This window comes from Lissotriton helveticus, chromosome 3_1 (genome assembly GCF_964261635.1).
Source record: "Lissotriton helveticus chromosome 3_1, aLisHel1.1, whole genome shotgun sequence".
Lineage (NCBI taxonomy): Eukaryota > Metazoa > Chordata > Amphibia > Caudata > Salamandridae > Lissotriton > Lissotriton helveticus.
In genome coordinates this window covers 1,902,979,138-1,903,005,029 of record NC_136061.1, presented here as the reverse complement: position 1 = coordinate 1,903,005,029, position 25,892 = coordinate 1,902,979,138, and the positions used below count along the sequence as shown (strand labels likewise).

The 25,892-nt window shown below is 44.8% G+C and overlaps 1 protein-coding gene across 1 annotated transcript in view; it reads left to right on the top strand.

The window, feature by feature from the left end:
• Positions 1-25,892, top strand: part of LOC144825208 (ras-related and estrogen-regulated growth inhibitor-like) — a 398,750-nt gene that overhangs the window by 269,756 nt on the left and 103,102 nt on the right. The window contains exon 2 of the mRNA XM_078684055.1: positions 16,184-16,240. Within this exon, the coding sequence (XP_078540181.1) occupies positions 16,184-16,240 (57 nt within the window). The remainder of the gene's footprint in view (positions 1-16,183; positions 16,241-25,892) is intronic.

The window sequence follows — 25,892 nt, the reverse complement described above, 5'->3', positions numbered from 1 at the left end:
TAGTGGAAATTGGTATTTCGGGATCAGCGCTGTGTTGGATCGGGTCCTTCTTGGAAAATAGGTTGCAGCAGGTTTTGCTCCCTCCTTGTGCCTCTATGCCTATGCAGTTGACAACTGGCGTACCTCAGGGGTCATCACTTAGCCCTCTCCTTTTTAACATCTATGTGATTCCGCTAGTTTATCTCGCGGAGTCTCTGGGGGCTAAAGTGATGGCCTTCGCGGATGACACGCAGCTCCTGTTTCCTGGAAGAAGGGCGACGACTCTGTTGTGGTGGCTCAGCATTGTTTGTCCTCTGTGTTCCATTGGTGGGCGAATGCACAGTTGAAGTGCAATGAAGGAAAATCTGAAGTGATCCTGTATGGCTCGTTCCCAATGGACTTCAGAGAAAGGCTGTGGCCTCCCGATTTCCCCTGTCCCATCATGGGGAAGGGCACTGCTAAAAACCTTCGTGTCTGGTTCGATGAAAACTTGAACTTCTCGACACAAGTGAAAAAGCTGGCAGAGACCTGCTTTGGCACTGAGAAAATTTTGAGGAAGTTTCTCCCTCTTCTGCCGGTTAGTGCCAAAGAGACTGTGGTCCAGGCCCTGATCCTGTCCCGATTGGACTATGCCAACGCTCTTTTAGTTGGCAGTCCAGGCTACCCTGCTAGGAAATTGCAAGTATTCCAAAATTCAGCAGCCAGATTGCTACTGGGACTTTCATCCAGACATAGTGTTCGTAGCCATCTGCGTAATATGCACTGGCTCCCAGTTGAATCTGGGCTAAAATTCTAAATGCTGTCCATCGTACATCGGGCCCTCTATGGGCTAGGCCCCATCTATCTTCAGAAGAGATTTGCCTTTTATAAACCAAGTAGACAACTTCGTTCATCCGACCAGCTATTGATACAGACCCCCAGGTTCAATCGCCAAAGGCTCGGCGGGAGTTCTTTTGTTCGTAAAGTTGGCTTGGCCTGGAATATGCTACCATTGGCTTTCCGGGGCATCCAAGACCCACTGCTTTTTAAGAAAAAACTAAAAACTTTGCTTTTTTAGCCTCTGACTTGGGTGCAGTTTTACTTTCTGGAGCAAGCGCCGGGACACTTCGAGTAGCTGTGCGCTGTGTAAAGTAGATATAACATAACGTATGTGCATCACAAGCTTGATACACATTCCTGGTAGGTAGGGGAAAACGCAGGTATTCTCTAAAAACCTGGAACTGAAGATGGTTCTCTCTCACTTGCACCTCAGGATACACTGGTGGAATCCTGGTCATTACCTTGCTGACACCACACAAATGTATGGTTCAATTGTATGTGATATAAAGAGGGATCTTGGTTTGTACTGTGCACACATCCAGTACTAAAGTGGAATCCCCATTTTTACACCACACAAGTATACGTTGTTGTCAAATGTAGCCCTTTGTAATTGGGATTACCAGAGTCCTTGGGACTCCCAGGCCCTCAGTAATTCCCTGGAGGTTTCTTGCTTTATCAAGTGAGATCTCTGTTCCAGCAACGTGATCCCACGGGGGATCCCTGGAAACCTGGGTGCCTCTATGGTGAGCCATTTCTGCCAGGTGGCCATGCTGACCTGCCAGGAGACACAGAAAAAAAATCATCATGGTGTCATTGGTGTGCTTGCTGATGTCTGCGCAGTACCCAGCCCAATCCTCCAGCCATCACTTCTCTGCTGCATTAATCAGGGTCAATTACCGGCAGTAGTCATGGAGGGGGAGCCTGGATTGTGGCAGAACTTTGGACTGAGTGGAGAAAGACTCTTGCCTAAACGAAGGTCTACATGTGTTCACTGTGGGTGTGGACTTTTCTGTGCATGGTACCAGTCTGCCTGATAGGATGTGTCCATGAGTGATTACATGTCAAGTTGATACATAGGCTTAGGTGCCTAAAGGTTTGCCTATATTAGATGATGAGACCCAATATACTCTTAAGGCTACGCATCCATCTATCTTAACGACTTGCCCAGTAGATGCTGTAGATGCAGATCTACCAATACTAGTTGCTCCTGAGAGTACTATTATGGCCTCTGGGCATGCGACCTGTAATAAAATAAGGGAGGCTAGGCTAATCTCCTGGAACATCGCAGGAATAAAAAAGAATCTTCCTGATCCAGCTTGGCACCAATATCTTGATAGCGGGGACCTCATTCTGTTCCAAGAAACCTGGGGGCTAGAAAATTACTATAAAATTGGATATAGGTCCTTTTTTATCCCAGCTGTTAACATACATGGCGGCAGACCTTCTGGGGGCTTGATGGTTTGGGCCAGAATTACAATGGGGGTTACATTTAAACAAATAGACCTCATTCTGTTCCAAGAAACCTGGGGGCTAGAAAATTACTATAAAATTGGATATAGGTCCTTTTTTATCCCAGCTGTTAACATACATGGCGGCAGACCTTCTGGGGGCTTGATGGTTTGGGCCAGAATTACAATGGGGGTTACATTTAAACAAATAGACTCAAAAAACCCCGATATATTGATCTTAGAATTAAAAAAACCCAAAGGACCCACACTCTATGTGATCAATATTTATAGTAGACCGCATAACTCATGTAAGGAGTCACCAGTAATAACGCAGTTATGTAATATTATCTCGGAGCTTGGTCACAACCCTATGTTAATTATAGGTGGTGATTTTAATAGGAATTTCGAGCCCATTTTAGGTCTGGAGGATGTTCACAGGGACGAGGAGAGTGTTAACAATATCCCTTATGCTGATGCAGAGCATAAAGTCGCCTGCACAACAAGTGCCCTACAAATTCTAAGCATGACACTGTCTAGAACATAGATTACGCGCATGTAATGGGCGACTTCCCTCCGACTGTCCTACCCGACCAACATTTGCTAGAGGGGTTTGTACAAGCCATCTAGATTATATCCTAGTCTCCCTGGCCCTTTGGCCAATGCTAGTGGATGTAAAGTTGGACAAGCGTACCGAAAGTGATCACTTTCCACTCTCCTTGTCCGCTCAAGACTCCCTTTTTATTCCCTCTAGCGCAAAAGGTAGTATGGACTCTATACCCTCACATGAACCTATAGAATCCAACAATCGCAGGTGTATGAAGGGGCCTGCGGTGTTGGGCAATGGGGGCACTGTCAGGAAGGTCTATCAACTCTTTGTTAAATATATGACTCCACTAGTTGATGCTGACGCCGCTATTGATAATTCCCTCGTCATGGAGACCCATGGCCAGTTAATTTCCGAACTTGGCATTGTTCTGACAAAGGCGATAAAAAGGAAGGACTCCGATCGCCGGTCTCCTTCACAGGAAAATCCTTGGTACAACCAAGCTTGTAGACGAGCTAAAACAGATCTTATCAAAGCCGTGAAAGGAAACCAATTAGATATTGTTAGAGCTAAGAGGACACAGTATAAAAAAACTGTCCAGATAGCCAAGATTGAATGGGACAAGAGAGTCTGGTCGGATTTGCTCGAGGCCTGTAAACTAAATGATCATACCTCTTTTTGGAGCCTCATTGCAAGGGGAACGAAAGGGGTTACAGTGGCAAAAGACAGATTTCTTGAAGAAAGTACCCGGGTTAAACACTTCTCCTTGCTCTACTCCTGTAAGGGAGAAGAGGAAGATTGTGTAATAGAACAAATTAGGTTAGCTCCATATGAGAATCCTTTAACTTTTAACTTAATGGAGACCATCTTAGCAATTAAGGCGGTGAAATCGGGTAAAGCTCCAGGTCCAGATAGAATACCCGGGGACCTCTGGAAGCATGAGGATTTTATTTGGGCTCCTTATATTAATTTACTTACAAATAAAATAACTCGAGGGGCCCCAATCCCGGAGACCTGGAGGGGCGCAGAAATCGTGAATATATTTAAGAAAGGCGATAGGTCTAACCCATCTCATTATCGACCTATTAGCTTGATCGATGTGCTGCAAAAAATCTTCTCCCGCCAACTTCTTAGTAGGCTTAATGCATGGGTCGAGGACCATTTTATTCTTACAAAGTACCAGGCTGGTTTTAGACCTAGTATTAGTACAGTGGACCAGGTTTTTAGATTTTTATGTTTAGTTTGGAAATATATTAACATAAGGAACTCCCATATGTATGTGGCCTTCGTCGACCTAAGAGCAGCCTTTGATCTTGTTCCGAGGGGGAAACTTTGGAGAACGCTAAATGATATGGGTGTCCCTTGGAACATTCTCCAACAACTGATCAGACTGCACGAAAATAATTTTTCAAGAGTCAGATGAGGGCCCAATGGGGAGTTGAGTGAGAAAATAGACATAGCGAAAGGAGTTAGGCAAGGATGTGTCATGGCGCCTACTTTATTCTCCCTTTATGTTAATGACATCCCTGACACCCTCTTGGACTGCGAGCATGACTCTCCCAAGCTGTGTGGTCAAGCCGTTCCGGCATTATTATTTGCGGATGATACCATTTTAATTTCCCAAACCCCTAAAGGACTCCAGAACCTTCTTAATAAATTTAGGTTGTACTGTCAGGACAAGAAGCTTGAAATTAATTCATCCAAAACTAAGGTCATGACAATCAACCCACATAAAGGTTTTAATACAACTTTTTCCATAAATAATGAAAAAATTGAAGAAGTCCAAAGTTTTAAGTACCTGGGTATCACTTTAGATAGTAAAATATCTTGGAAATCTCAATTAGAAACCTCAAAGATCAGACTAGTTCAGAATCAAGCTCATATTTTAAGGAAACACAAAAATAGTCATTATAAATCAGTCACTCCAGCAATTAGTCTGTTCAAATACAAAGCACAATCTGCTTCCCTTTATGGTGCAGAACTTTGGGGACATATTTCGAAAGGCACGTTCTTAGTTCAGGAAAACAAATTCATCAGACAGCTGCTAGGTGTACCTGCTTCCACTCCCCTTACCCCGGTTGTATGGGATCTTAATTTTCGTCGATCAGATGACCACGCTGCACTGCGCCCATTGTTATACTGGGTTCGTCTCTGGTCCACTGACGAGTTAGTGGACTACAGAGAGGTTTTAAAGGAGATAATGGCAATAAAAAATTCCACATGCTTAATATGGTTGGCCTACATCGAAAAGTGGTTTATAAAGTTGGGGTTAAGTAGTTTTTGGTCAGACCCGGATTCCATTACCAATAATTCTAAGACATTGCTAAAGAATAGGTATTGGGAATATATCAAAGACTCTGTGCTGAGAAATCCCAACCTGGGGATTCTGACCCTCAGGTTCTTTGAACTAAAAATGGATATGAAACTAGAATCCTTTATGGACGAAATCTACCCACCTATGGCCATTTCGCTATAGTGGCCTTCAAATTAAATTTAGGACTTCGAAATGGCACTGCAATAAAGGACCAGGAGGTAGTACTGGATCTGATTTATGCGAATTATGTGAAATGGGCCTGAGGGAAGATGAGTCCCATGTGCTATTCATATGCCCCGCTTACTTACATGCGAGGAAAAAATGGTTAAAACCCATATGCCAACTCCTGGGCCTTCGACACATTAAAGATGGCGAAAGAGTGTTTAAAGGAGACACTGCACGCCCAATAGTATTCAGTTTGAGCCGCTTCCTCCTGTCAGCAGCGTTAGTCAGGAAGAGAAAAGGCCATAAAATGTAAACTGAGAGTTGGCACGATTGTAGTCTAGCAGCTGGAATGTATTCTGAAATGTATTCTGATTTGTGCTCTATTGTATCCGAACTAATTGTATATATGTAATCTTTATTGGAACGTGTGTGCAATATGTAATTATAAATGTAACCGAACTGATATTATTACTACCAAGTGGTGCATGTAATTGAATTTGATCTAGACTTATACTGCAACTCAAATTAGAATAATGACAATAGGAATTGGCCTGATCTTAGTGTTCCTGGTGCCTTGTTTTTATTGTCTTATAGTATTATTTAAAATTTAATGAATTGCTATTTATTAAGTGTCCCTCGAATATGTGTGTTAATTTATCTGAGAAGGGTTTTGTTGCTAGTTCTTTTTAATCCTAACCCGGTACTGTGTAGATACATATATTGTATTGTAATGTTTTAAAATGTATTGTATTGCATTCTTTTAAGGTTGTTTAACCAAAATAAAGAATAATGAATGAATGAATGAATGAATGTTTGATGATCTGTGTTAATTTGCGACTATAAATCTATATGCACAGGTGCCTGTGGATCCGGTTATTTGTGTGTGATGTTTGTGTGTAGTGTCTGTATGTGCTGGTCTGAGTGCTGCATATTTATAGATGGATAGCATGTTTGTGTGATCTGTGTGACTATGTGCAAGGATACTATGTGCTTCAGGTGCATGAAATACACAAAAGGAAAACACTATTGGCTACATCATCACAGTAGAATCAATGTCCTCTCTTAATCCTCAGACTGAAAATATTATCCTTATGATGCTGGTTTTGTATTAGGAGACTTCGATAGGTGATATCTTTTCAGTGTCATCGTGGTACCTCCAGCAAATGAAAAACTGCCAGTCCATTCACAAAAAGAGTGCAACAGTACGGGAGGAGCTCTTCGACTCCATCTGAAATGCATACAGCATGGAGTAATGGGTCAGCCCACTTCATTCATTGGCTAACTTCACTGTGAATGACAACATTCTGTTGTTTTGCAAGGAGCCCTTATACAACAAAAGTAGGTACCTTACTGCCAGATACTGCTATGACAATGTATGCTTTTTGAGACAAAATATATTTTTGAAGATTAGCCAAATTTAGATTTATTCATTCATTCATTCAAGAAAACTTTATTTCGGTTGGATACAACCATAAAAGCGCATACACAATAAAAAAGAGAGTACATATGTTCCTCCATCATATTTAAAATTACATTTGATTGCTGACCAGTTAAGGATCCATCAACCCAACAAAATATCACAATGGGAAAGCAGATTTTAAAATTTGTAAAAATATAAATTAAGTCTAGATATTGTTAAAAAAAAGGATATGACTACATGTGTACACAGTTCATTCTCGGAATCTACATGATTTAGTTATTACAGAAACATTGCAGAGTTTAACTAATTAGTTTCCTACGTGTCTGCCACATTGAGAATAGGAACTTTGCTACTGCAGCAACTATCACACGACTAGTATCAGTTCTCAAAATCTTATAAAAAACGAGATCGTTCCTGATGCCCAAGTTTTTACATAGCTGGATGACCCACTTTTTCCGAATTACAGCGTAAATTGGACAAAAAAGTACAACATGAAGAGGGGATTCCTCCTCCTTCCTACAACCTGGGCAAGGACGAGGTGGGCCTCCTGTCCACCTATCAGTAAATGCATATAGGGGCAAAGTTCCAAATCTGAATTGTAAAAACAGCTTCTTTGCTAGAGTAGGTTGTATAACGTCTAATTCAGTCTCAAAGCCGTAATGTGTTTTGAAATCGAGGAACTAGTGGGTTAGGCTTGGAGATTTGGCATCACAAAGTACTTTCGTTAGGTTGTAATCTTTAATTGTTAGGGCAAGTGATTTCTTGGAAGTAACTGAGCTAGAGGCCTCGGGGTTGATCCAGAGGTTCTCTAGACCAATCGAAATGAAAGACTGCCTAACAAATGAGAGCCAAGGGATCTTATCGGCACCTTAAGAACCCAAAACCACTTTTAGTTCTTCCTTGTAGCACGCCAGCTCGGGAGTACTCCATAGTCTCCTCCAATACAGCAAAGGCCGCGAAGCTATGACGTCAACAATAGGACGTTTGTTTAGATCAAGCCTTAATAGCACAATCGGCGTATTTTTAGGGAGGGACATAATCTGCCTAATAAAATTGTTTTCTGTATTAATTAATTCATTTGCTGATGTATGACCCCAAAGTTCCGCCCCATAGAGGGACGAAGACCTTGCCTGAACGCTAAAGATTTCAAGAGGGGCACTTATTGTTTTTACAGCACATTTATTTTGTACTTTTAGAATGCCCCCAACAGCCTGCATAAGTTTTAGATTTGCCTTGGCTTTTTGGGGAGCCCACCCCATGTTGTCATTTAGCGTTAGACCCAGATACTCAAAAATAGGGACCCTATCCAAGGGCATACCCTCTATCGTGGGGTGGGGACAGTTGGTAGTGTTGGCGTTGAAAACCATATACTTGGTTTTATCAATATTGACCACCAGATTCCTTTTTTTGCAGAAAATAGTAAACTGATTGGGGATTTAGAAAGCAGCAGGGTGTCGTCTGCAAACATAAGTGCAGGAAATCTTTGTGAGGCCAGTTTGGGGGAGTCAATGTCTTTAGTAGCCAGTAATCCATCAATGAGCCCGTTAAGAAAAAGGGAAAAAAGGGTGGGGGCAAGAACGCAGCCCTGTCGAACACCCTTTTCAACCGGAAACGGGCCCGTTAGTTGGCCGTTCTTACCAAAACTAACTCTGGCATATGTCCCTTCGTGAAGGAGTTTAAATTGGTAGCATAGATATGGTGGAGCCCCCATTGATAGCAGTATGTTCCAAAGCTGGTTGCGATCCACCATATCAAATGCGGATTTTAAGTCCACAAAGGTCATATATAAGCTACCCCCATCCAATACAACGTGTTTCCAATGCAGGACCTGGAGCCTGAAGAGTTGGTCGATAGTAGAAATGTTGGCCCTGAACCCCACTTGAAGCGGGGTCAGGATACTATTTTCATCAATCCAGTCCTGCAAGCGCTGTAAGAGAAGCCGAGCAAAGATTTTCTGACTCACGTCAATGAGGCTGATGGGCCTATAATTGGACGGTTCAAGCGGAGAACCCTCTTTGTATATGGGAATTATCTCCGCGCCCGTCCAGGTAGATGGTAACGATGAACCCTGGAGGATAGCATTAAACAGGTTCAGGTGCCCATACTATCTGTTTGTCTCTGAAAAGGTCACCAGGGATCCGGTCTAACCCTGGCGCTTTATTCTGCTGGAGGGTCTTCAGTGCCGTTTGAACCTCCACTAGCGTACAGGGAGGCGTAACCCACGTCGGGTCGATGGCCAATAGGCTAGGCGGGGATTCGCTATTCTTATTCGGGGTAATAGAATAGAGCTCCTTAAAATAAAGAGCCCAAGATTCTTCGGTAATATTCGGGTCAATCGAGGATTTACCCTCCGGTTTCCCAATCTGAACGAGATTCCAGAAGGTCCTCGAATCTTTTGCGATGAGCGCAGCCCTAATGGCTTGCCATCTTTCAGTTTCCCATTCAGATTTTGCGTTGAGAATAATTTTCTTGTATGCATGTCTAGCTTCAGTGACACATGACTTGTGGCCTTGCTTGAGGGCTTTAAGGAGTGCACTCTTGGCGTCCCTACAGCCTCGGGAGAACCAGGGGTTTATGTCCTCCTGTCTTTTAAGCTTTATAGGTGCTGATTTATGAAAGGAATCCGCTAGGATTTCAATTAATTCCCTGTGGATACCACCAATATCACCTAGTACGCCATTATCTGTGGGATTTTCAAGCATGAGGTTTACCCTTTCAAGTTGTGGAAGTATACTCTGGTACAGAGAGGCCACATTTTCTTTTGACTGCTTGATTTTTGCCCAGCGGACTCGCCTCCCACCTTGTACCACTCTTAGGTCACCATTTATGTGTGTAGCATCGTCGTGGTCCTCATTCACCAGCTGAAGATCTAAATCAATAGTCAGGGGATCGTGATCGCTCTCCGTGCGCCTAGTTATATAGAAGTCTAGAATCTTATGCCAAAGTTCCAGACTAGCCAAAAAGTAGTCAATCACGGAGGCATGGCCCAGCCCCTGTAGGTTGGTTGCCCTGGGGAATCCCCACGAAATCGCCCGTTACATGCCCTTAAAGAGAATGAGTAGGTAAGGGAGGTGAGCTGGAGAACCAGGGGGGTCCAGCCTTTGGCACAATACATGCTTGGTGGTGAAAATGACCAAGTTTCATTTTGCTCTGTAGAAATAGAGGGGACACCACTGAGGGGTTCGTAGTGGCAATTAAAGTCACCTCCAATCAAGAGAGTGGTGTCACCTGGAAGAAGTTTCAATAGAGTAATTAGGGACTCTAAGGTCTGGGAAATTCCACCGTGCCGTACAGGCCGCGAATACATGTTAATCAGTGCAATTTTAGGTAATTTCTTGTGGGTCAAAAAAATATACGTAAGGGCTGGGCTGTTTGTATCAATTCTTTTTGCCGTGAATCCTAGGTGTAAACCCACCCAAATGCATAACCCTCCTGATGGTCTCCCTTTTGTGCCCTTAATAGCTTGTTCCGCATAGGTAATATATCCGGTTCTATGAAGGGGGTTAAGGCCCACGTTTCCTGGTATAGGCAGATCCCGTGAAGGTCTATAAAGGCACACCAGTCAGGATTGTCTAAGTTGGTTACTAGGCCCGCGATATTTCAGGAAATAATTTTCAATGTTTTATCCCGAGACAACGGCATGTTACCCAGATTTACCTGAGGCTTTGAGTGCTCGAGACCACCCCTGTGATTGGGAAGGGTAAGGCATAAGGGTTCAGCGCACACGGTTTGGCCACCGGCGGAAGAAGTCGTTAATTTGCCCGTAGGACCTACATGGTGAATTGACCCAACCACATACTCGCTCGAATTTCGAGGCGAGTTCTCCCCGGGGTAGATGTTGGCTGATGGTCTAATATCCCTGTCGACCCGTCAGTATTTTTGGACCTTTGCTGGGCTGTAGTGGACTGAGGGCAGCACATAATGGGCGCCCTTAGTCCGTCAACTTGATCTAAAGCACTGAACCTGTTGGTAACTGGGAAACCTAAAGTATGATTACTACCCCTCCACCCCCACAAGCCCTCCTCATGATACCCAACATCAAGTGGCGGCTGCCATTGGGTAGAAAACCTAGTTTGGTGGGTAAAAGGCATTTTTGGTGGGGGATAGAAATAACTTAGCTTCATAGTTTTAATTTTGGAAGCTACACAATTAGGATTGCTCCTACAAACATGATCCACCACCATGGGATTTTGAAAATTGATAACAACGCAGTCCCCTTCCACGTTTTTGGTTATAGGGCCCACCCAACCAACCCTTCTGGAAAACAAGATTTGTGATCGCACATTCCTTGGCAATGGTCTACAAGTGTTCAACCAATGCATCGCTTTATTTTTAAGTTCCGTGTATGATTCCATTTGGTCGGATGCCAATTTGGGGACCCCGGTTAGGACCACCACGTAAGGAGCGCTTTCCGGGGGGAGATCAATACACGGTGGTTCTAGAGGAAAGGCGTCCTTCTTAGATCGGTCCACAGACTTATGATTTGCTGATAGGATGGGTCGTGAAATTTCTGCTGCTTTAGATAGAGATTGACCTTGCAGTGCACCAGGCAATTCATCATTAATATCTAGTTGTGGAATTGGCGATATAAGGGGTAGAGGCTGGAGATTGGTTTGCAGAGGCCCAACTGGATTGGGCTGTACTCTACCATGGACTATAGTGGCTGTTAGTTCCTTGGTTAGGTCAGTGTTTTTAGCAGTTAAATCCTCCAGTTTAGCTAGCCTCTTTTCGATTAGCATAAGCCTTCGCTCCAGCGGCTGTATTATTCGAGAGACAGTCAAAGATAGTTTATCGAGGAGCAGATCTACATTCAAAGGGTTTAAAGGCGAGTCTTGGTGGGGTTGATCACGATTATTCAACACTGGCACCACAGGATCTATTGGCACGCCTGGCTCCACAATAGATACTTCAGTGTGGCCGCTTGTTTTCTGCTGCTTGGGTTTTCTGCCCCGAAGTGTGGCTCCCGCTCGTTTCCTTTTGAGGATGGCTCCTTCATTACATGTAGGAGAGACGGATGAGGTAGTAGTGTCTACAGTTTCCTCAACCCCAATTGTGTCTAAATTGACCATTCCGATGGGTGGATCAATCGTAATGGTTACAGGGCGAAATTGGTCTAAAGCTGGTCCTACCATATCGGAATCTCGGTGAGGGTGGACCGGTGAGGGGACTTGAGCTAACTGGCCCAGTGAAGATCTTTTTAGGAATGCCGGATCCTGGGGCAGACGCCGTTCTGAAACAGCTATCTCTCGTTCCAAGATCGATGATGCCCTCACGATAAATTGGTCCAAAGTCCCAATGACATGCCCTGTCGTGGTAGTAGGTTTGATGCCTCTGCGGCCCGCCATGGGCCACGATCAAAGATGACAGACGGACTGGTAGTACTCACGGTTTGTAGAGAGCGAAAGAGGGTGGGCCCGGTCCCGTCTCTTCTGGTCTGTAACGGGCAAGAACGGGCCCGCCCTTGGCCCGGGCTTCGCCCGGCGTGACCCGCGTGCGATCCCACAACACGGGGGCGGTGCCTGCTTATGAGCGCCTCCAGGCGCGAGAATCACGGTGGCCGCAAGGGAGCCTGGGGGTTGTGGTCCCCCTCCACGCTGCGGCCACTGAAGAATGGACGCTTCGGCGGTGGGAGGGAGACGCGCAGCAGCTATGTCCGGAGGTAAGGGCAGGCAGCAAGAAAAGTCACAGGATGCCCCAAGAATGCTCGGAAGATGCCCGCTCCACCGGGGCTGTGCCTGCTTATGAGCGCCTCCAGGCGCGAGAATCACGGTTTCCGCAAGGGAGCCTGGGGGTTGTGGTCCCCCTCCACGCTGCGGCCGCTGAAGAATGGACGCTGCGGCGGCGGGAGGGAGACGGGCATCAGCTATGTCCAGAGGTAGGGGCAGGCAGCAAGAAAAGTCACAGGATACCCCAAGAATGCTCGGAAGACTTAGATTTATACTGGGGAGGGCATGGAATCTCCTTGGCAATAATATTTTTATTGAAGCCACGTCAAAACAAAGCAAGGATTGACAAAGACAAAAAGCTAGCAGCCAATGCTTGGTTTTGTTTGCTGTCCACAAAACAGGAGTACTAGTACTTGTTAAGAGGAGCGGACCGCATGGCTCTGCAGCACTCCCCCCTGGAAAGTGTCATCAAGGGGGCTGTGGGAGGCTCTGGACAGGTCCCTACTCCCTACGAGCCTCCTTAGACAACCGACCCGACGAGCTCAATAACCTCGAGTTGAGATATACGAAATGCAGTTGATATAACCAGCGCTAATCTTAAGCCAAGAATTTATACCTTTCTACTTGCCTGTCCTATCCTCTTTCTCTCTCTCATTTCAAACTTTTCTGTCCTTTCCTCCTTACATCTACTTGTCTACCAAAATCTAACCAGCATGAGGGTAACCACATAAACAGCACTGTACTAATGTTCTAAGCCAGTTGTGGCTAACCCTGCAGAAGTATTTGTGATACAGTAGATAAAAATAATAAAAATAAAAAAAATAATAAGTTGCAGCAGGTCCTCTTTCCATCATGTGACTTTTGGTTAGACCTATCATGTGACTTTTTGAGGGCTGCTTATTTCCCTTGTGACGAATTGTACACAGCATACTAGGGCAGTGTAATGTGCAAATGCACATTTTTTAATTGTGTTTTTTTTTCTCCACACGAAAAACATGTTTCCCATGGAAAAAAGTTCTTCCCTTTACATCCTTCCATCAAATATGGTGTAACCCTTGTCTCTGCCCACTTTAGAAGTCTTCGTTAATCTCCAGGGTGGCAAAGGGTTAGATTTCAGTACATGGAGCTACAAACACGTTTATGGACAAAAATATCGTTGTGACTATCTGTAGGGTCTAGTGGTCCCTGTCTCATGTGCCATAAATAATATGTGTCAACCCTTTTCTTCACAGGAGGAGTATGATGCGAAATTTAGAGGAATATATGTATGCCATAAAGCAGTCTCACCAGCAATAACAATAAGGAACTTCCCATCCCCCCTTGCTGATGATACATAGCAACTTTCGTTCTCATAGATGACTTTTTCTCTGCTGGGATGCTGCCTGATGAGCTGAAACCCAGCTCCTTTTGTCAGACTGCTAAATTCCTTTTTTTGCCAAGGAAATATTTTACAAAGACACCTTCTCAAGCTCAGATCCCGTTTCCAGATCTGGCAGGAGGATTAGCAATCAAACTCCTGAATTCAATACCTATATCTCTACGTGCTCAACCATGCTGGTGTGTGGTCTTCTTAAAAAAACAAGAGATGCCCTGCGGCGGTTTCTCTGCTAAGGCAGAGGAGCCTTGCCCCACTACTTTAAACCAGTGTAAAGGAAAAAGTAAAATGATAAAAGCAACTTTATTATCATTTTATTTTTTGTATTGTAGTTGCTGCCAAGTTTGGGTGAGGCGGGCTTAGCTTCCCGCGTCACAGGGAGGAGGAGTGGTTGCTGCTGCACCTAAAGTGCGCATGACTGTTTGACCGGCCATCTCGGGCCAGCCAAACAGTCATGCGCAACTTGCATGTTCTCCAAACAGGCTGTCTTACAGCCAGGGTGGAGAAAATGCCCAGGCTTCCACTTCCTCTCTGAGCGCCAAACCATGGCACTCAAACCAATCATAATGCTGCTATCAGCAAGATCGTGATTGACTCGGGTAGTCTGGACGCCTGGGTGTCTCCTGTTCCTGGTTCCTGCTGAGGGGAAACGGCAGCTAGTGAAGGCGATCAGCAGGTATGTTTTCTTTTTTGTTTCCTCACTCTCCCCCCCAACATCTCCTGCCCCCCGTCCTCTACCAGCCACCACTGAAGATGCATAGAACAGTCCACTGGCTGATGAGGCCATTGTGTTACCAATTCCTTATGGAGAGGCTCACTCAATCAGGGGGTCTGTTACTTTTGAATGATGGGTGCCCTAATCCTGGGGCATATTTCCTGCATGTTAACTACATGATTCCTACATTAGCAGAGCCTGCTGCTTTCTACCCCAGTCTCTTGGTACCTATTCATTATATCTCCAAGGAGGAATCTTAATTAACTCCAGGCTAGGACACCCTGGCCATCACCCAGTAAAAACAAAGGGGAGCTCCAGCAGAGATAGTCTGCACTAAGCACAGATAAGAGTTTGTGCCTTCCCCAACCCACCACGCTTCTACAAAGACTAGGGAGGGGCACAGAGAGCTGTACTGTCCATCTGACCAGATGTGAGCTCAGCTTACAAGTGCTCACCCCTCCATCCTCACACAGTAAACACACTCACTCTCAACACCCATTTCCCAGACATGATAGAGGCAAAAAGGACCCAGGAATACCGCACAGACTGTACCAGAAGGGAGCTGTAGGCAAACCCTTATATGGGGTACAGGTGCCCCTGAGTACAAGTTAATGCTGCCACTATTGTCAGTCTACCACAGGGTATACAGCCTTTACAACAATGAATTTACCATGCATTACCTTTACAGTGCAGTTTTCCTACACAGGTAAGTACCATGCAAGTAAGTACAAGGACTAGGTTTTTACCTTTACCTTGTACCTTTTACCAGACTGTCTTTTACCACCCAGGTAAGTATTTTCTTTTAAATAACATAATGTGTTAATGATATTTAAAAAAAGAAAAGTGGGTAAAGGTGTTGGTAAAGGTAAAAGGAGGCAAGGGGAAGTTTAGGGCTGAGTAGTGATACACTGAGATATGGGTAATTTTAGGGTTTAGGGGTGGGTAGAGGTAAAGAGAGGTATGGATAATTTAAGGTTTATGGGGTGGGTAGAGATAAAGGGTGGTATGAGTAGTTTTATTTTTGGGTAGAGGTAAAGGGAGTTAAGGGTAATTTTTGGTTTAAGGGGAAGATGGAGGTAAATAAGGGAGTTATGATTGGATTTAGGGTGTGTTTGGGTAGAGATAAAGGGTTTTATGGGTAATTTTAGGGTTCAGGGAGGGTGGTGTAAATGGGAGGGTAGAAGAAAAAAAAGTGGGGGTGTGGGGGGCATGGTGAACAGGGAGATCCTCAAGGGACATATAATTGTGAGGTAGAAATAAAATAAAAAATCACAACAACTTTTCCTGTGCAATACCCAAATCTATCCTACATTATGTTATAGCCAATGTTCAGTATGATGCGCGCCCATGATGTATGTATTTCATTATGTATTTCATATCTAGTGTAGTTCTTATAGTACCCCTGCAGGACCTGCCCCTTTGGGTAACATACACTGTGGCAGACTGACTCTGAGCACCCCCACGCGTATGTTAGCCTTGTTTGCATTAGCTAGCTCACAGTGCCACTAGAATCTCCTTTTTATCAGAGAGATTCGTTTTTGGCAACCTCAGAACACAACAACCCTGATTCCTCAGACTCGTGGGAGCAATGTACTACTTTTCGGCAAGTCACTCGCGCTTGCTTATTAGGTCTTCAGAACCTGTGTAGTTAAATTGTTTGTCATCATAAGGAAGAAGGCAGTTGATTGAGGCCTGTTGCAGAGCACATTGTGACAAATATTTTGTTTCCCCCATACAGCATTGACTGTGCGGTTTATCACCAGGAGGTTCATTGGGGATTATGACCCTACTCTGGGTAAGTATTGGAATCGTATTTTTGTTTGTTGAACAAGCCGTTTCATTAATTTAGAAATGTTAATGGAAATACAATTTTTTCTGATCTGCAGTATTCTTAGTGCATTAATACTATGATATTCAGGAAATTAAAAAAGTGTCGTAACTCTACCATTTTTCTCAAATTTGTGTTAAATGAAACCTATGACGTTATACTTGGCTTTTGTACTTTTGTATTTTGTTAGTGTGTATTAGTTCTTGTTTGGCATGTGATCACAAGGGCTATTTTACTGCTGTTAAATATGTATTTAACAGCAGTATTCACAGAAATTAACTAAAATGATTATATGAATGCCCAGGCTGATGGAGAGGTTACACATATTCTTTTTAAACTCTGTTCATTGTTTTTTTAAATAGAAATACAACAGCAGCAGTAAAAAAAAAATACAAAAATACCCATGACAGGAAATTCTGGCCTGAGCAGGATTTCAATTATGCTGGAGTAATCAGACTAATTCTGTAAACTCAACATTACCCATTGATGCAAATTACAGATATTAACACGTTTACGCAGCCGCGGGCCGTGGAGGGAGTTACGGTGGGGCAGGGAGGTGGGGAGGGGCAGGGGCAGGGTGGAAAGTGTTAAAAACCGGCATATGGATAATTGCAGGTAAGTAAACAATTTAATTATTAAAACGAATTTCGTAGCACACACTGCATCGCATTTTGTGATGCAGGGCGCGCTACGAATCCACACAATCTACATAATCCGTTTGCCAACAGGATGCCTATCCAGGTGCCTAGTCACCCCTATGACCTCAAATGTCCTAAGTTGATTGATAGATATACGAATGTCAAATGATTTTCCTATAGGATGGAATAATGTCTTAAATAGTCTAGGTATTAATACATAGAATATATCTGTTTCTATTGCAGAATAACCTGATTTAATTGCACAAACTAGTTTAAAGCACATTTTTAGACCCAGCAGTAACCAAACCTAAAGAGTTTTCAGTCATCCTTCTTCATCCTTTCATCTTTTGCTGTGAATAAGCTGTTGAGAATAGATTAGAATTGTTCCAGTGAGGAGCACACAGGATGCAGCACGTAATAGGAAGTTCACTGAGAGAGGAGCGTATCCATGCTTCTCGAGCCCCAAATCACGGGCTCCAGGGCCGGACTGGCCGGAGCGGGCACCGGGCAATCTGCAAGCTGCAAAATCTTTCCTGTAACAAAATCGGCCGAAAACCGGCCCTGCAAAGAGCTCGGCGGCACCCACAACGCCCCCCCCCCGGGGGGGGGCGCCCAAGGACTTTGCCAGGGCCGGTTTTGATTCCCAGTCCGGCCCTGGCGGACTCTGTATCAGCGGGGCATCTGCAAGGACAGAGGACAGAGGAGACGGAGGCGCAGGTGCTATGTCAGAGCGTGGCATTAGCAGCTATCTGCCATAGAGCATGAGCCCGGGCACCCGTGGAAGCAGCTCAGCTAGGTCTGGGTGAATCTTGAGGGGAGTCCTGGTGAGCTCCTGCTCGGTCCCCACTCTACACACCGATACTCCACACCATACAGGCCATTACTGGCCACTACTCCACTCCACCACTGACTCACTCTGCCTCACAACAGTGCTTCTGTGTCAGAGAGCTGACAGCTGCCCCAGATGCAGCTGATGAAAACGGAGCCACGTATGGAAGAGATGCTCGGAGAGCAGTCGCGGCTCGTAGTGGGAGTGCTGCGGGAGGTGGGGCGGGAAAGGGGCAGGGTGGTGGGGGGGTGTAAACTCCAGCATACGGCCGATCTGAGGTAAGTACATAAATAAATAAATAAATAAATTACATTGCAAGCGCTGCAACGCCATTTGTGAACAAAGACATTTTGGGGTATTAGACCTAAAACCCCTGAACTTTAGATTACGTTTGGAATCAAGAGGAACCTTTGCTGAGAAGAAGAGCTGGAAAAATAGAGGTGAAGTACTGCCCTTGCTGTGTGTCTGGGGTTTGGCCTGCAGTTGCTGTTTCGGCCAAAGAAAGGAGAAGGACTTTGCTGTGTACTGTGTCCCCTGCTTGAGGAAAGTCTCCAAGGGCTTAAGTAGAGCTTGCCTCCTGTTTTGTAGTCTCAGAAACACAAAGACTTCACTCCCAGCTCCCGTGAACTTCCTTGCTGGGAGTTTTGACCTGCCAGCAGTGCCTATGACTGTGTGGGGCCTCTGGAGGTTGGTTCTGCTGCTGGGAGCTGGGACTAGCAAAAGCATCAAACAAGCAGTTACACATGGGGCGACCTTCATCATCTGACAACTCCAACCCGTTGGAGCACCAACGACTTTTCTTAACTAAAAGATTGCAAACGCCTTAGGAAAGCAAGGAACAACAAGCTGAAAAGTCAAACAGGACAAGTACAAAGCCTACCTAGGTAGGCTTTGTACTTGTCCTGTTTGACTTTTCAGCTTGTTTTCCAAAGGGTTGGTATCTCAGAGCGGTTGGGCATGAGAGGCTGCTTAGCTGACAACCTCATGGAGGAGGATGAAGGCTCTTTTTGAGCATGGATTTCAGGATCCCCTCTTTCATGATTGGAGTGAATGTTCTCTTTCAACTTAGGATCTTTAAGGGACCCTCCATGTTTTTGGAATAGTGGGTAAAGGACTATCTCCTGCTAAAGTTCACTTTTTTTTAAGTTTGATTGCTGTTTTGTCCCGTTTGGAGATAGTTCCAGTTCTCGTGAGTAATATGAGTGTCAGGCCTATGTAAAGTTATGTTGCCACGTTTCACGTTTCTCAGTGTGCACGTTAATTCATTGAAAGTCCCCGTTTCTAGGCCTCAACAGGCCTCAACAGGGCCCGGACACCAGATTCAGCTCCTGTCTCCTGAAGCCTCGCTGAGGAGCGATACAGCCCCCACCTGTATCCTCGACCTTTCACTTACTTCCTGCCTCGCAGTGCCCGGTGCAGCTTGGCTCTGCCTCTGAGTCTGCCAAGACTATGTTATGATTCCAGCTATCAGTTTAGTCCTCCTTCTCTGCATTCCCAAGCTACTGAACTGCATCAATAGTTTCCGTCATTGTCTAGCCTATTCGGCCCCATGTTAAGAGAAATACTGTATTTAATGGTCATTTAATATTCTTCATCACGCACTACATGTAGAATAATACATGGTCCAGTCCTAGATTCAAGTTAGCCTTTCCTCTCCTGACTTATAGTTTATATCAACATGTTCTCTAAACATCAGATACTAGACAGGGTTTAGGTACATGTCGCTCCGACCCTCCAGACTTTAGTCTCTGCTCCTAGCACAGAGTTCATAGCCCCCAGCTTCTCCTAGTAACACGTCATTGCCAGTTTGCGCGCACCATCAGATTAGAGGTCCCGGCTCCTTAGGTAGCCCCCTCCATGGTTTCCGCCCCATTCATGACATATTCCGTTACGTTTGCATCACATGTCTATGTATACGCCCAGTTACACCTACTTTTCCCCCTTATCTTTCGCGACTGCTACGCGTCACGCCTTCTGCTCCACCCACTGCTACGCCTACTGCAATGTAATGCTATGTGTTTGCGTTATGTATATATGCTCATGTATTGTTATTAAAAGTCAGCGCGCTCATCCCAGATCCAGCCCCAGCAGCTGCTGGGCCCTGTCATCCTATTCCTATGCAGGTTGACCTGTTCCTGTCCTTATGCTGTAATAAACCTGCAAAACTCCTACTACCTCGAATTTTGACTCTTATTTATTGAGCTATCTGTTATTCATTCATTCATTCAAAAATAGATCCGGTATTATTTATTTATATACCACATAATGGCGCCCGAACAGGGACTTGCCCTTTCCCCACGCGTCGGTGAAGCCACGCCGACCCCCTGACCCTCTGCAGTCGTGACGGAACTCTTCTGCGCAGTGGCAGATATTTCTGCTCAAGTATCCCTCAGGCCCACGGAGGAGACGGAGGAGGCGGTCCAGCATCCAGACGAGACGGTGGAGGAACGCGGCGAGTCCCGACCAGAGCCCAAGCCAAGAGTACAAGGTCCGAGGTATCCGGAGGTCCACCCGTAACTGAAGTCCGAAGTTCGTCGTCATCGTCGTAGCAGTGCAGTCCAGTCCGAGGCCTTCCGTTCTTGCTGCCCGGTGAGTACCGTTACTGGGGTGGTATCTAGACAGGGTCAATTTAATTGACTCTGGTCTGTGGGTTGGTGGTACACAGTCCCACAAACGAAGTGTTCACTTCGGTGGATGCGGGTCCTGACGTGTCTCTTTAAGAGACCGGTAAGTTTCGTACTGTTTCAGCAGTGCATCTAGTTTCTGTTCTAGTCAGTTCTGTTCTCGAGAAATTTCAAGTGTTCTGTTCGCAGTATTTCCAGGTAGTATTCTGTTCGAACTGTTATTTTAAATGTTTTTCATGTATTTCAATGTCGTGGTATGAATGGGGTATAAGTATCGTGTTCATTGTGTATTATATTGTGTCTAGATTACAGTTCAGTCATGCCCATATTTTCCAAGTTACGTCAGTTAAAAACTAGAAAGGGTCTGCTGGAAGCAGCAGTTCCCGTCCCGCCCAGGGACAGTCCAGGTCACTTTATGTATCAGAAACATGGCATAAGTGCCATATTGTATCTAGATTTATGGGTAGAGTATACCAAACAGTTAGAAGAAAAGTATAGATGGCCCGTATCGGGTACATGGGATGCCGAATGCATCATGCGAGTAGAAGAGGTATTATGGAAAAAGAAAGCCAGACAATCACAGAAAGATGCCATTGAGTTATGGCGCAAAGAAGCTCATAAAAGAACCGAAAAAGAAATCAGAAAGTCAGAACTAAGTAGAGAATCCCAAGAACGAGCCCAAGAAAGGGAATTAATCGAGATAGGTGAACGAGTTAGAACTGAGCAATCAGACAGACAGAGGCATGCCCTTATTAAGGGTATGTATCCTCTTCTTGCCGAGGGCTTGCCAAAAGCGACCCCGGAGGCATCTAGTAATTTCCCGCCACCGTTAGTTCCGACCAAGCTACGTCACAAACCGACCGCAGCTGATATTTTCATCTCGTCCTATTTGGACGACACAATCCCTGAATATGTAAATCCTGTCCGCGCTCCGCCAGTCCCTGTAAATCAGGCACATCCTGCTCCCCCAGACACCGGGGTGCCCTTAACAGCCCCCCCGGGTCAGCCCGCCATACAAGTCCAGCCCACGTTACAATTACCCACCCTGCCAGGACGAAAAGCATCAGTTGATGATTCTAGTTTAGGGGCTGCAGGAGGAGGTCTTCCTCAAACCCCGCCGCCACGCAAGCGTTTATCAGCACTCGAATTACATGCTCAAGCATCACAGCGTACTCCCAAGAGTAATAAGTCTGTTGCAGAAATCAGGCAAGCCCTTAGCGAATGTGCCTATGACCCAGTCCCAGGCGAGAATAATATGGTTTTATATTCAGTACGCGTAAGGAGGGTGACCGAGTATCTAGTCACCCTGCCGAATATGAAAGAAGATCTAGACAGGATATATCGTTTCATCCGTACAGGGGATGACCCACAAAGTATTAGTGATGCCATGTCTCAAAGGAAAGCCGAGATTCAGCGCATGATATTAAAGTTTTTAATTAACTGTCTAATAAGAGAACAGGATCATCCGTCTAAAGACCCGGAAGAAATGAAAACTCTAACAAAGTGGAGTGATAATATAGCCGAAGGAAAGCACAATACCATTGGTGCCATGGAAAGTATGTACAAGAAAATCCGTAGAGAGATAATAAAGATACACGAACAGCGTAAAGCAGCACAAGTAAGCGAGAAAGAAAGTACCTCTGATCCTGAAGAAGAGGACGATGAGAATACCGCCAGAATAGCGTATGTAGGAAAACCTAGATTTCCAGATCGCCATTTACGTCTAGAACACAAGCCAATTTCCCATCATTCAGCACCAGAACAAGGTTCCCTAGAACAAGTATTCCAAGCTACCGATCACATTCTGAAATCACGAATCGGTTATAGTGAGTTAAGTACTATGCATGAACAAGAAATAGTTCGGTCAGCAGTCCGATGGATTACTGATTCTACCACTTTTCCAGACGAAATAGTGGCACAAATGTTTCTGAAAATGCCCCCAGCCGAGCAACGACTGGTGGGTATGTATATGATCCAGCACCTCATTACTCTGTATGAGGGTCAGCACTCTGATCCAGGTCCGTTACATGATGTCCTGAACGAGTTACTCCAGTATAGATGGAGAGGTCTAGGTACCGATTTAATTAGTGTCATTCTAGAACAGCGCCACAAATATAGAACGTTTCTGAATCCGCATTTTGTTCATGTCTCACCCCCAGAAAGTAAACCATTTTACATGGAAAGACAGAACCCGTTACGAGAAGTCCACCCAGTCAGAGGAGCGGGTGGCGAAATGCAGCGAGTGTTTGTATACACTCCAATCACAAAGATGGAACTTCTAGAGATGAAGAAATTAATTCCCTGTCATGACAAAGATCCAGCAGGGTTCCATAGAGAATTAAAAGACATGCTCCGTATGGGAGAATACACTTACCCAGATATCATTAAAATGTTAAAAGTCCTGTTGCCCGCCGGGGTGTATGAAAAGCTCAAAGAGAAAGAATGGGAGGTGGGAGAGAAAAAGATAGATTGGGCAGTCCTAGAAGCAGAAGATAAGATACGAGTACCAGGTACCGGTCTAGGAGAGAAATGCAAAGAATTACCAGAATTATTGATTCAAGTTTTACCCAGATTATTGACAACTAGAAAAGAAGACTGGGATGCAATCTCAGCCTGTAAACAGAAACAAGACGAGGATATTAGTGATTTTTATTCTAGATTTGAAAAATGCTTTAGTATCAACAGTGGCCTCAAGACAAGTAGCGAGTCATACCCTCACCTTTTTGTTACTAAATTAGTCGAGAATTCAAGCCCACAAGTTAAAAATCGAGTTTTGAAAGTCGAAAGCACCTGGCAAGCTAATACCCCGTCCCAGATGTTGCAGATGCTCCAGTACCACCAGAATAGAATCAGAGAAGAACAAGAACACGAAAGAAAACGTATGAAAGACACGAAAATGAAAGTACTAGTTGCACAATCTGTTCCTCAAGACAGTCAGAAGAGGGGTCCGAATCAAGCCAGTCATCCTGCAGCTCCCGTTAAAGGGAACTGCAACTATTGTAAACAGCCAGGTCATTTTATAAACGAGTGTGCAGTTCTGAAACACAACATAGCTACCGGTAAAACAAAAGAAAGACCACGTCCGCCTAGACAAGAACAAGTTTCACAGACTCCTCAGTCACAGAATGCACCACAGACAGTTACAGCACCGCAGCCTATTGCTGCAACACAGCATGTTACATCGCAGATGTACCAGTATGCACAGTCTGAGTATCCAGAGTATCAGCAGTATTCATGAAACAGCCTAGAGAGGGAGGTAGGCTTGCCTCTCATCGAGATACCTGTATATCAAGAAGGTCCCTATGTTCACAGTCAAGTATTAGGGAAAGACAGAAAGTTTTTGATTGATACAGGGGCAAGTAGGACCACAATTAGTCACGCCGAAGTTCCAGGGGCTCCGCTCTCAGGCTCAAGAAATGTTTCCCTTGGATTTTCAGGAAAACCTATCGTAAATGAGATTTCAAAGCCAGTCACTCTAGAAGTAGGTCCATTGTCCCGCACTACTGATCTGTTACTTACTAAGTCATGTCCAGAAAATCTGTTAGGCATTAAGACATTGAAAGAGTTAGGTGCAGTTATATGTTGTTCCCCCGAGGGAATACGATTGTTCCTACGTGACTTTAAGGGTCACTATGTATTACGTGATTTTGATCCAAGACTGTCTAATGTCCCACAGCATTTATGGGCGCAAGGTCCAACTGATGTAGGTTACATGCAAATCACACCCCATCGTGTGACTCTCAAACCAGGTGTAGTGTTACCACGAATCAGGCAGTATAGATTGCCACCTGAGGCTGTAGCAGCCTTATCCAAAATTATAGACGAGCTCATGGCTCAAGAAGTAGTTGTAGAAACTGACTCCAATGTATGTAACTCTCCGATCATTCCAGTCATGAAACGTACTGATCCAAATGCACCCCCAGTATATCGATTAGTGATTGATTTACGAGAACTTAACAAATGTATTATTCCTCAGTACCCAGTTGTCCCAGATATCTCTTCCCTATTGACAGCCATTGATTCCGAAGCCATGTTCTTTACAGTAATCGATCTTAAGAATGCATTTTTTAGTGTTCCCATCCATCCAGACAGCCAGTTTCTTTTCGGATTTTGTTTAAATGGAAGGAGCTATATGTTTACACGAGCTCCTCAAGGTTTCACAGAAAGTCCTAGTATTTACAGTCAAGCACTTAAGAGACAACTAGACAATATTCACATGCCAACTGACACTGCCCTGCTCCAGTATGTAGATGATCTACTGATCACAGCCCGTTCCGAACGTGACTGCGAGCGAGCGTCACTGACGGTCTTGTATTTCCTAGCCGAGATGGGGCACAAGGTGTCCCCTTCGAAGCTTCAATTCTGTGTCCAGCAAGTGGTTTACTTAGGACACTTGCTGTCCAAGAGGGGTAGGCAGTTGACACCAGACCGTATCCAGTTAATAGCGAGTCTTCCTCAGCCCAAGACCCAGAAGGAGGTACGTGCTTTTATCGGCCTTACTTCTTACTGCAGACAATGGATTCCTCAGTATGCATTTCTAGCCAAACCACTGATACAGTTAACGACACAGGAGACAGCCGCACCGACTGTCCTCCCTTGGACATCTGAACATACACTTAGTTTCAACGAGTTAAAGAAAGCTTTATGTCAAGCTCCAGTTCTAGCTACACCGAACTACAGTAAGCCTTTTACACTTTTCGTCACTGAACGCGAAGGTACAGCATTATCTGTTCTCACACAAGATCAAGCAGGACAATACAAGCCGTGTGCTTATTTTTCTAGCACATTAGATCCAGTCGCCCAGGCTTTGCCTGCGTGCCTCAAGTCAGTTGCAGCCACAGCACTAGCTATCAGACAAAGTGATTCCATAGTTTTAGGACACTCCCTGACAGTACAAGTTCCACACTCCGTGGAAGTTCTTTTAAATAGAACACAAACACAGCACTTGACAATTGCACGTTTAACGGGTTATGAATTGACACTGTTCCAGCCACACATAGAAATCAGACGCTGCAACATTTTAAATCCTGCTACACTGTTACCATCAGTTAATTCAAATTCTGCCGCACACAATTGTGTGGAAGTAGTCAACATTACGACAAAGCCAAGACAAGACCTGACAGACATTCCGTTACTAGATCCCGACCTGACACTTTATGTGGATGGGTCATGTATGAGAACTAGTACAGGAGATTTAGTTGCCGCGTATGCAGTGACTACTGACACTGAAGTTATTGAGACACACCGCATTGACACTCTGTCCGCTCAAGCAGCAGAGCTAGTTGCTCTGACACAAGCTTGTATACACGCCAAGGAAAAGAAAGTTCATATTTACACAGATTCACGCTACGCATTTGGAGTCGTTCACGACTTTGGAGTGCTCTGGCAGGAGAGAGGTTTCATGACTTCTCATGGAACCAAAATTCAGCATGGTTTCCTTATCCAAGCTCTGTTAGATGCAATACATTTACCGACATCCATTGCTATTATGAAATGCAAAGCACATACGAAAGTTACTGACATTATTT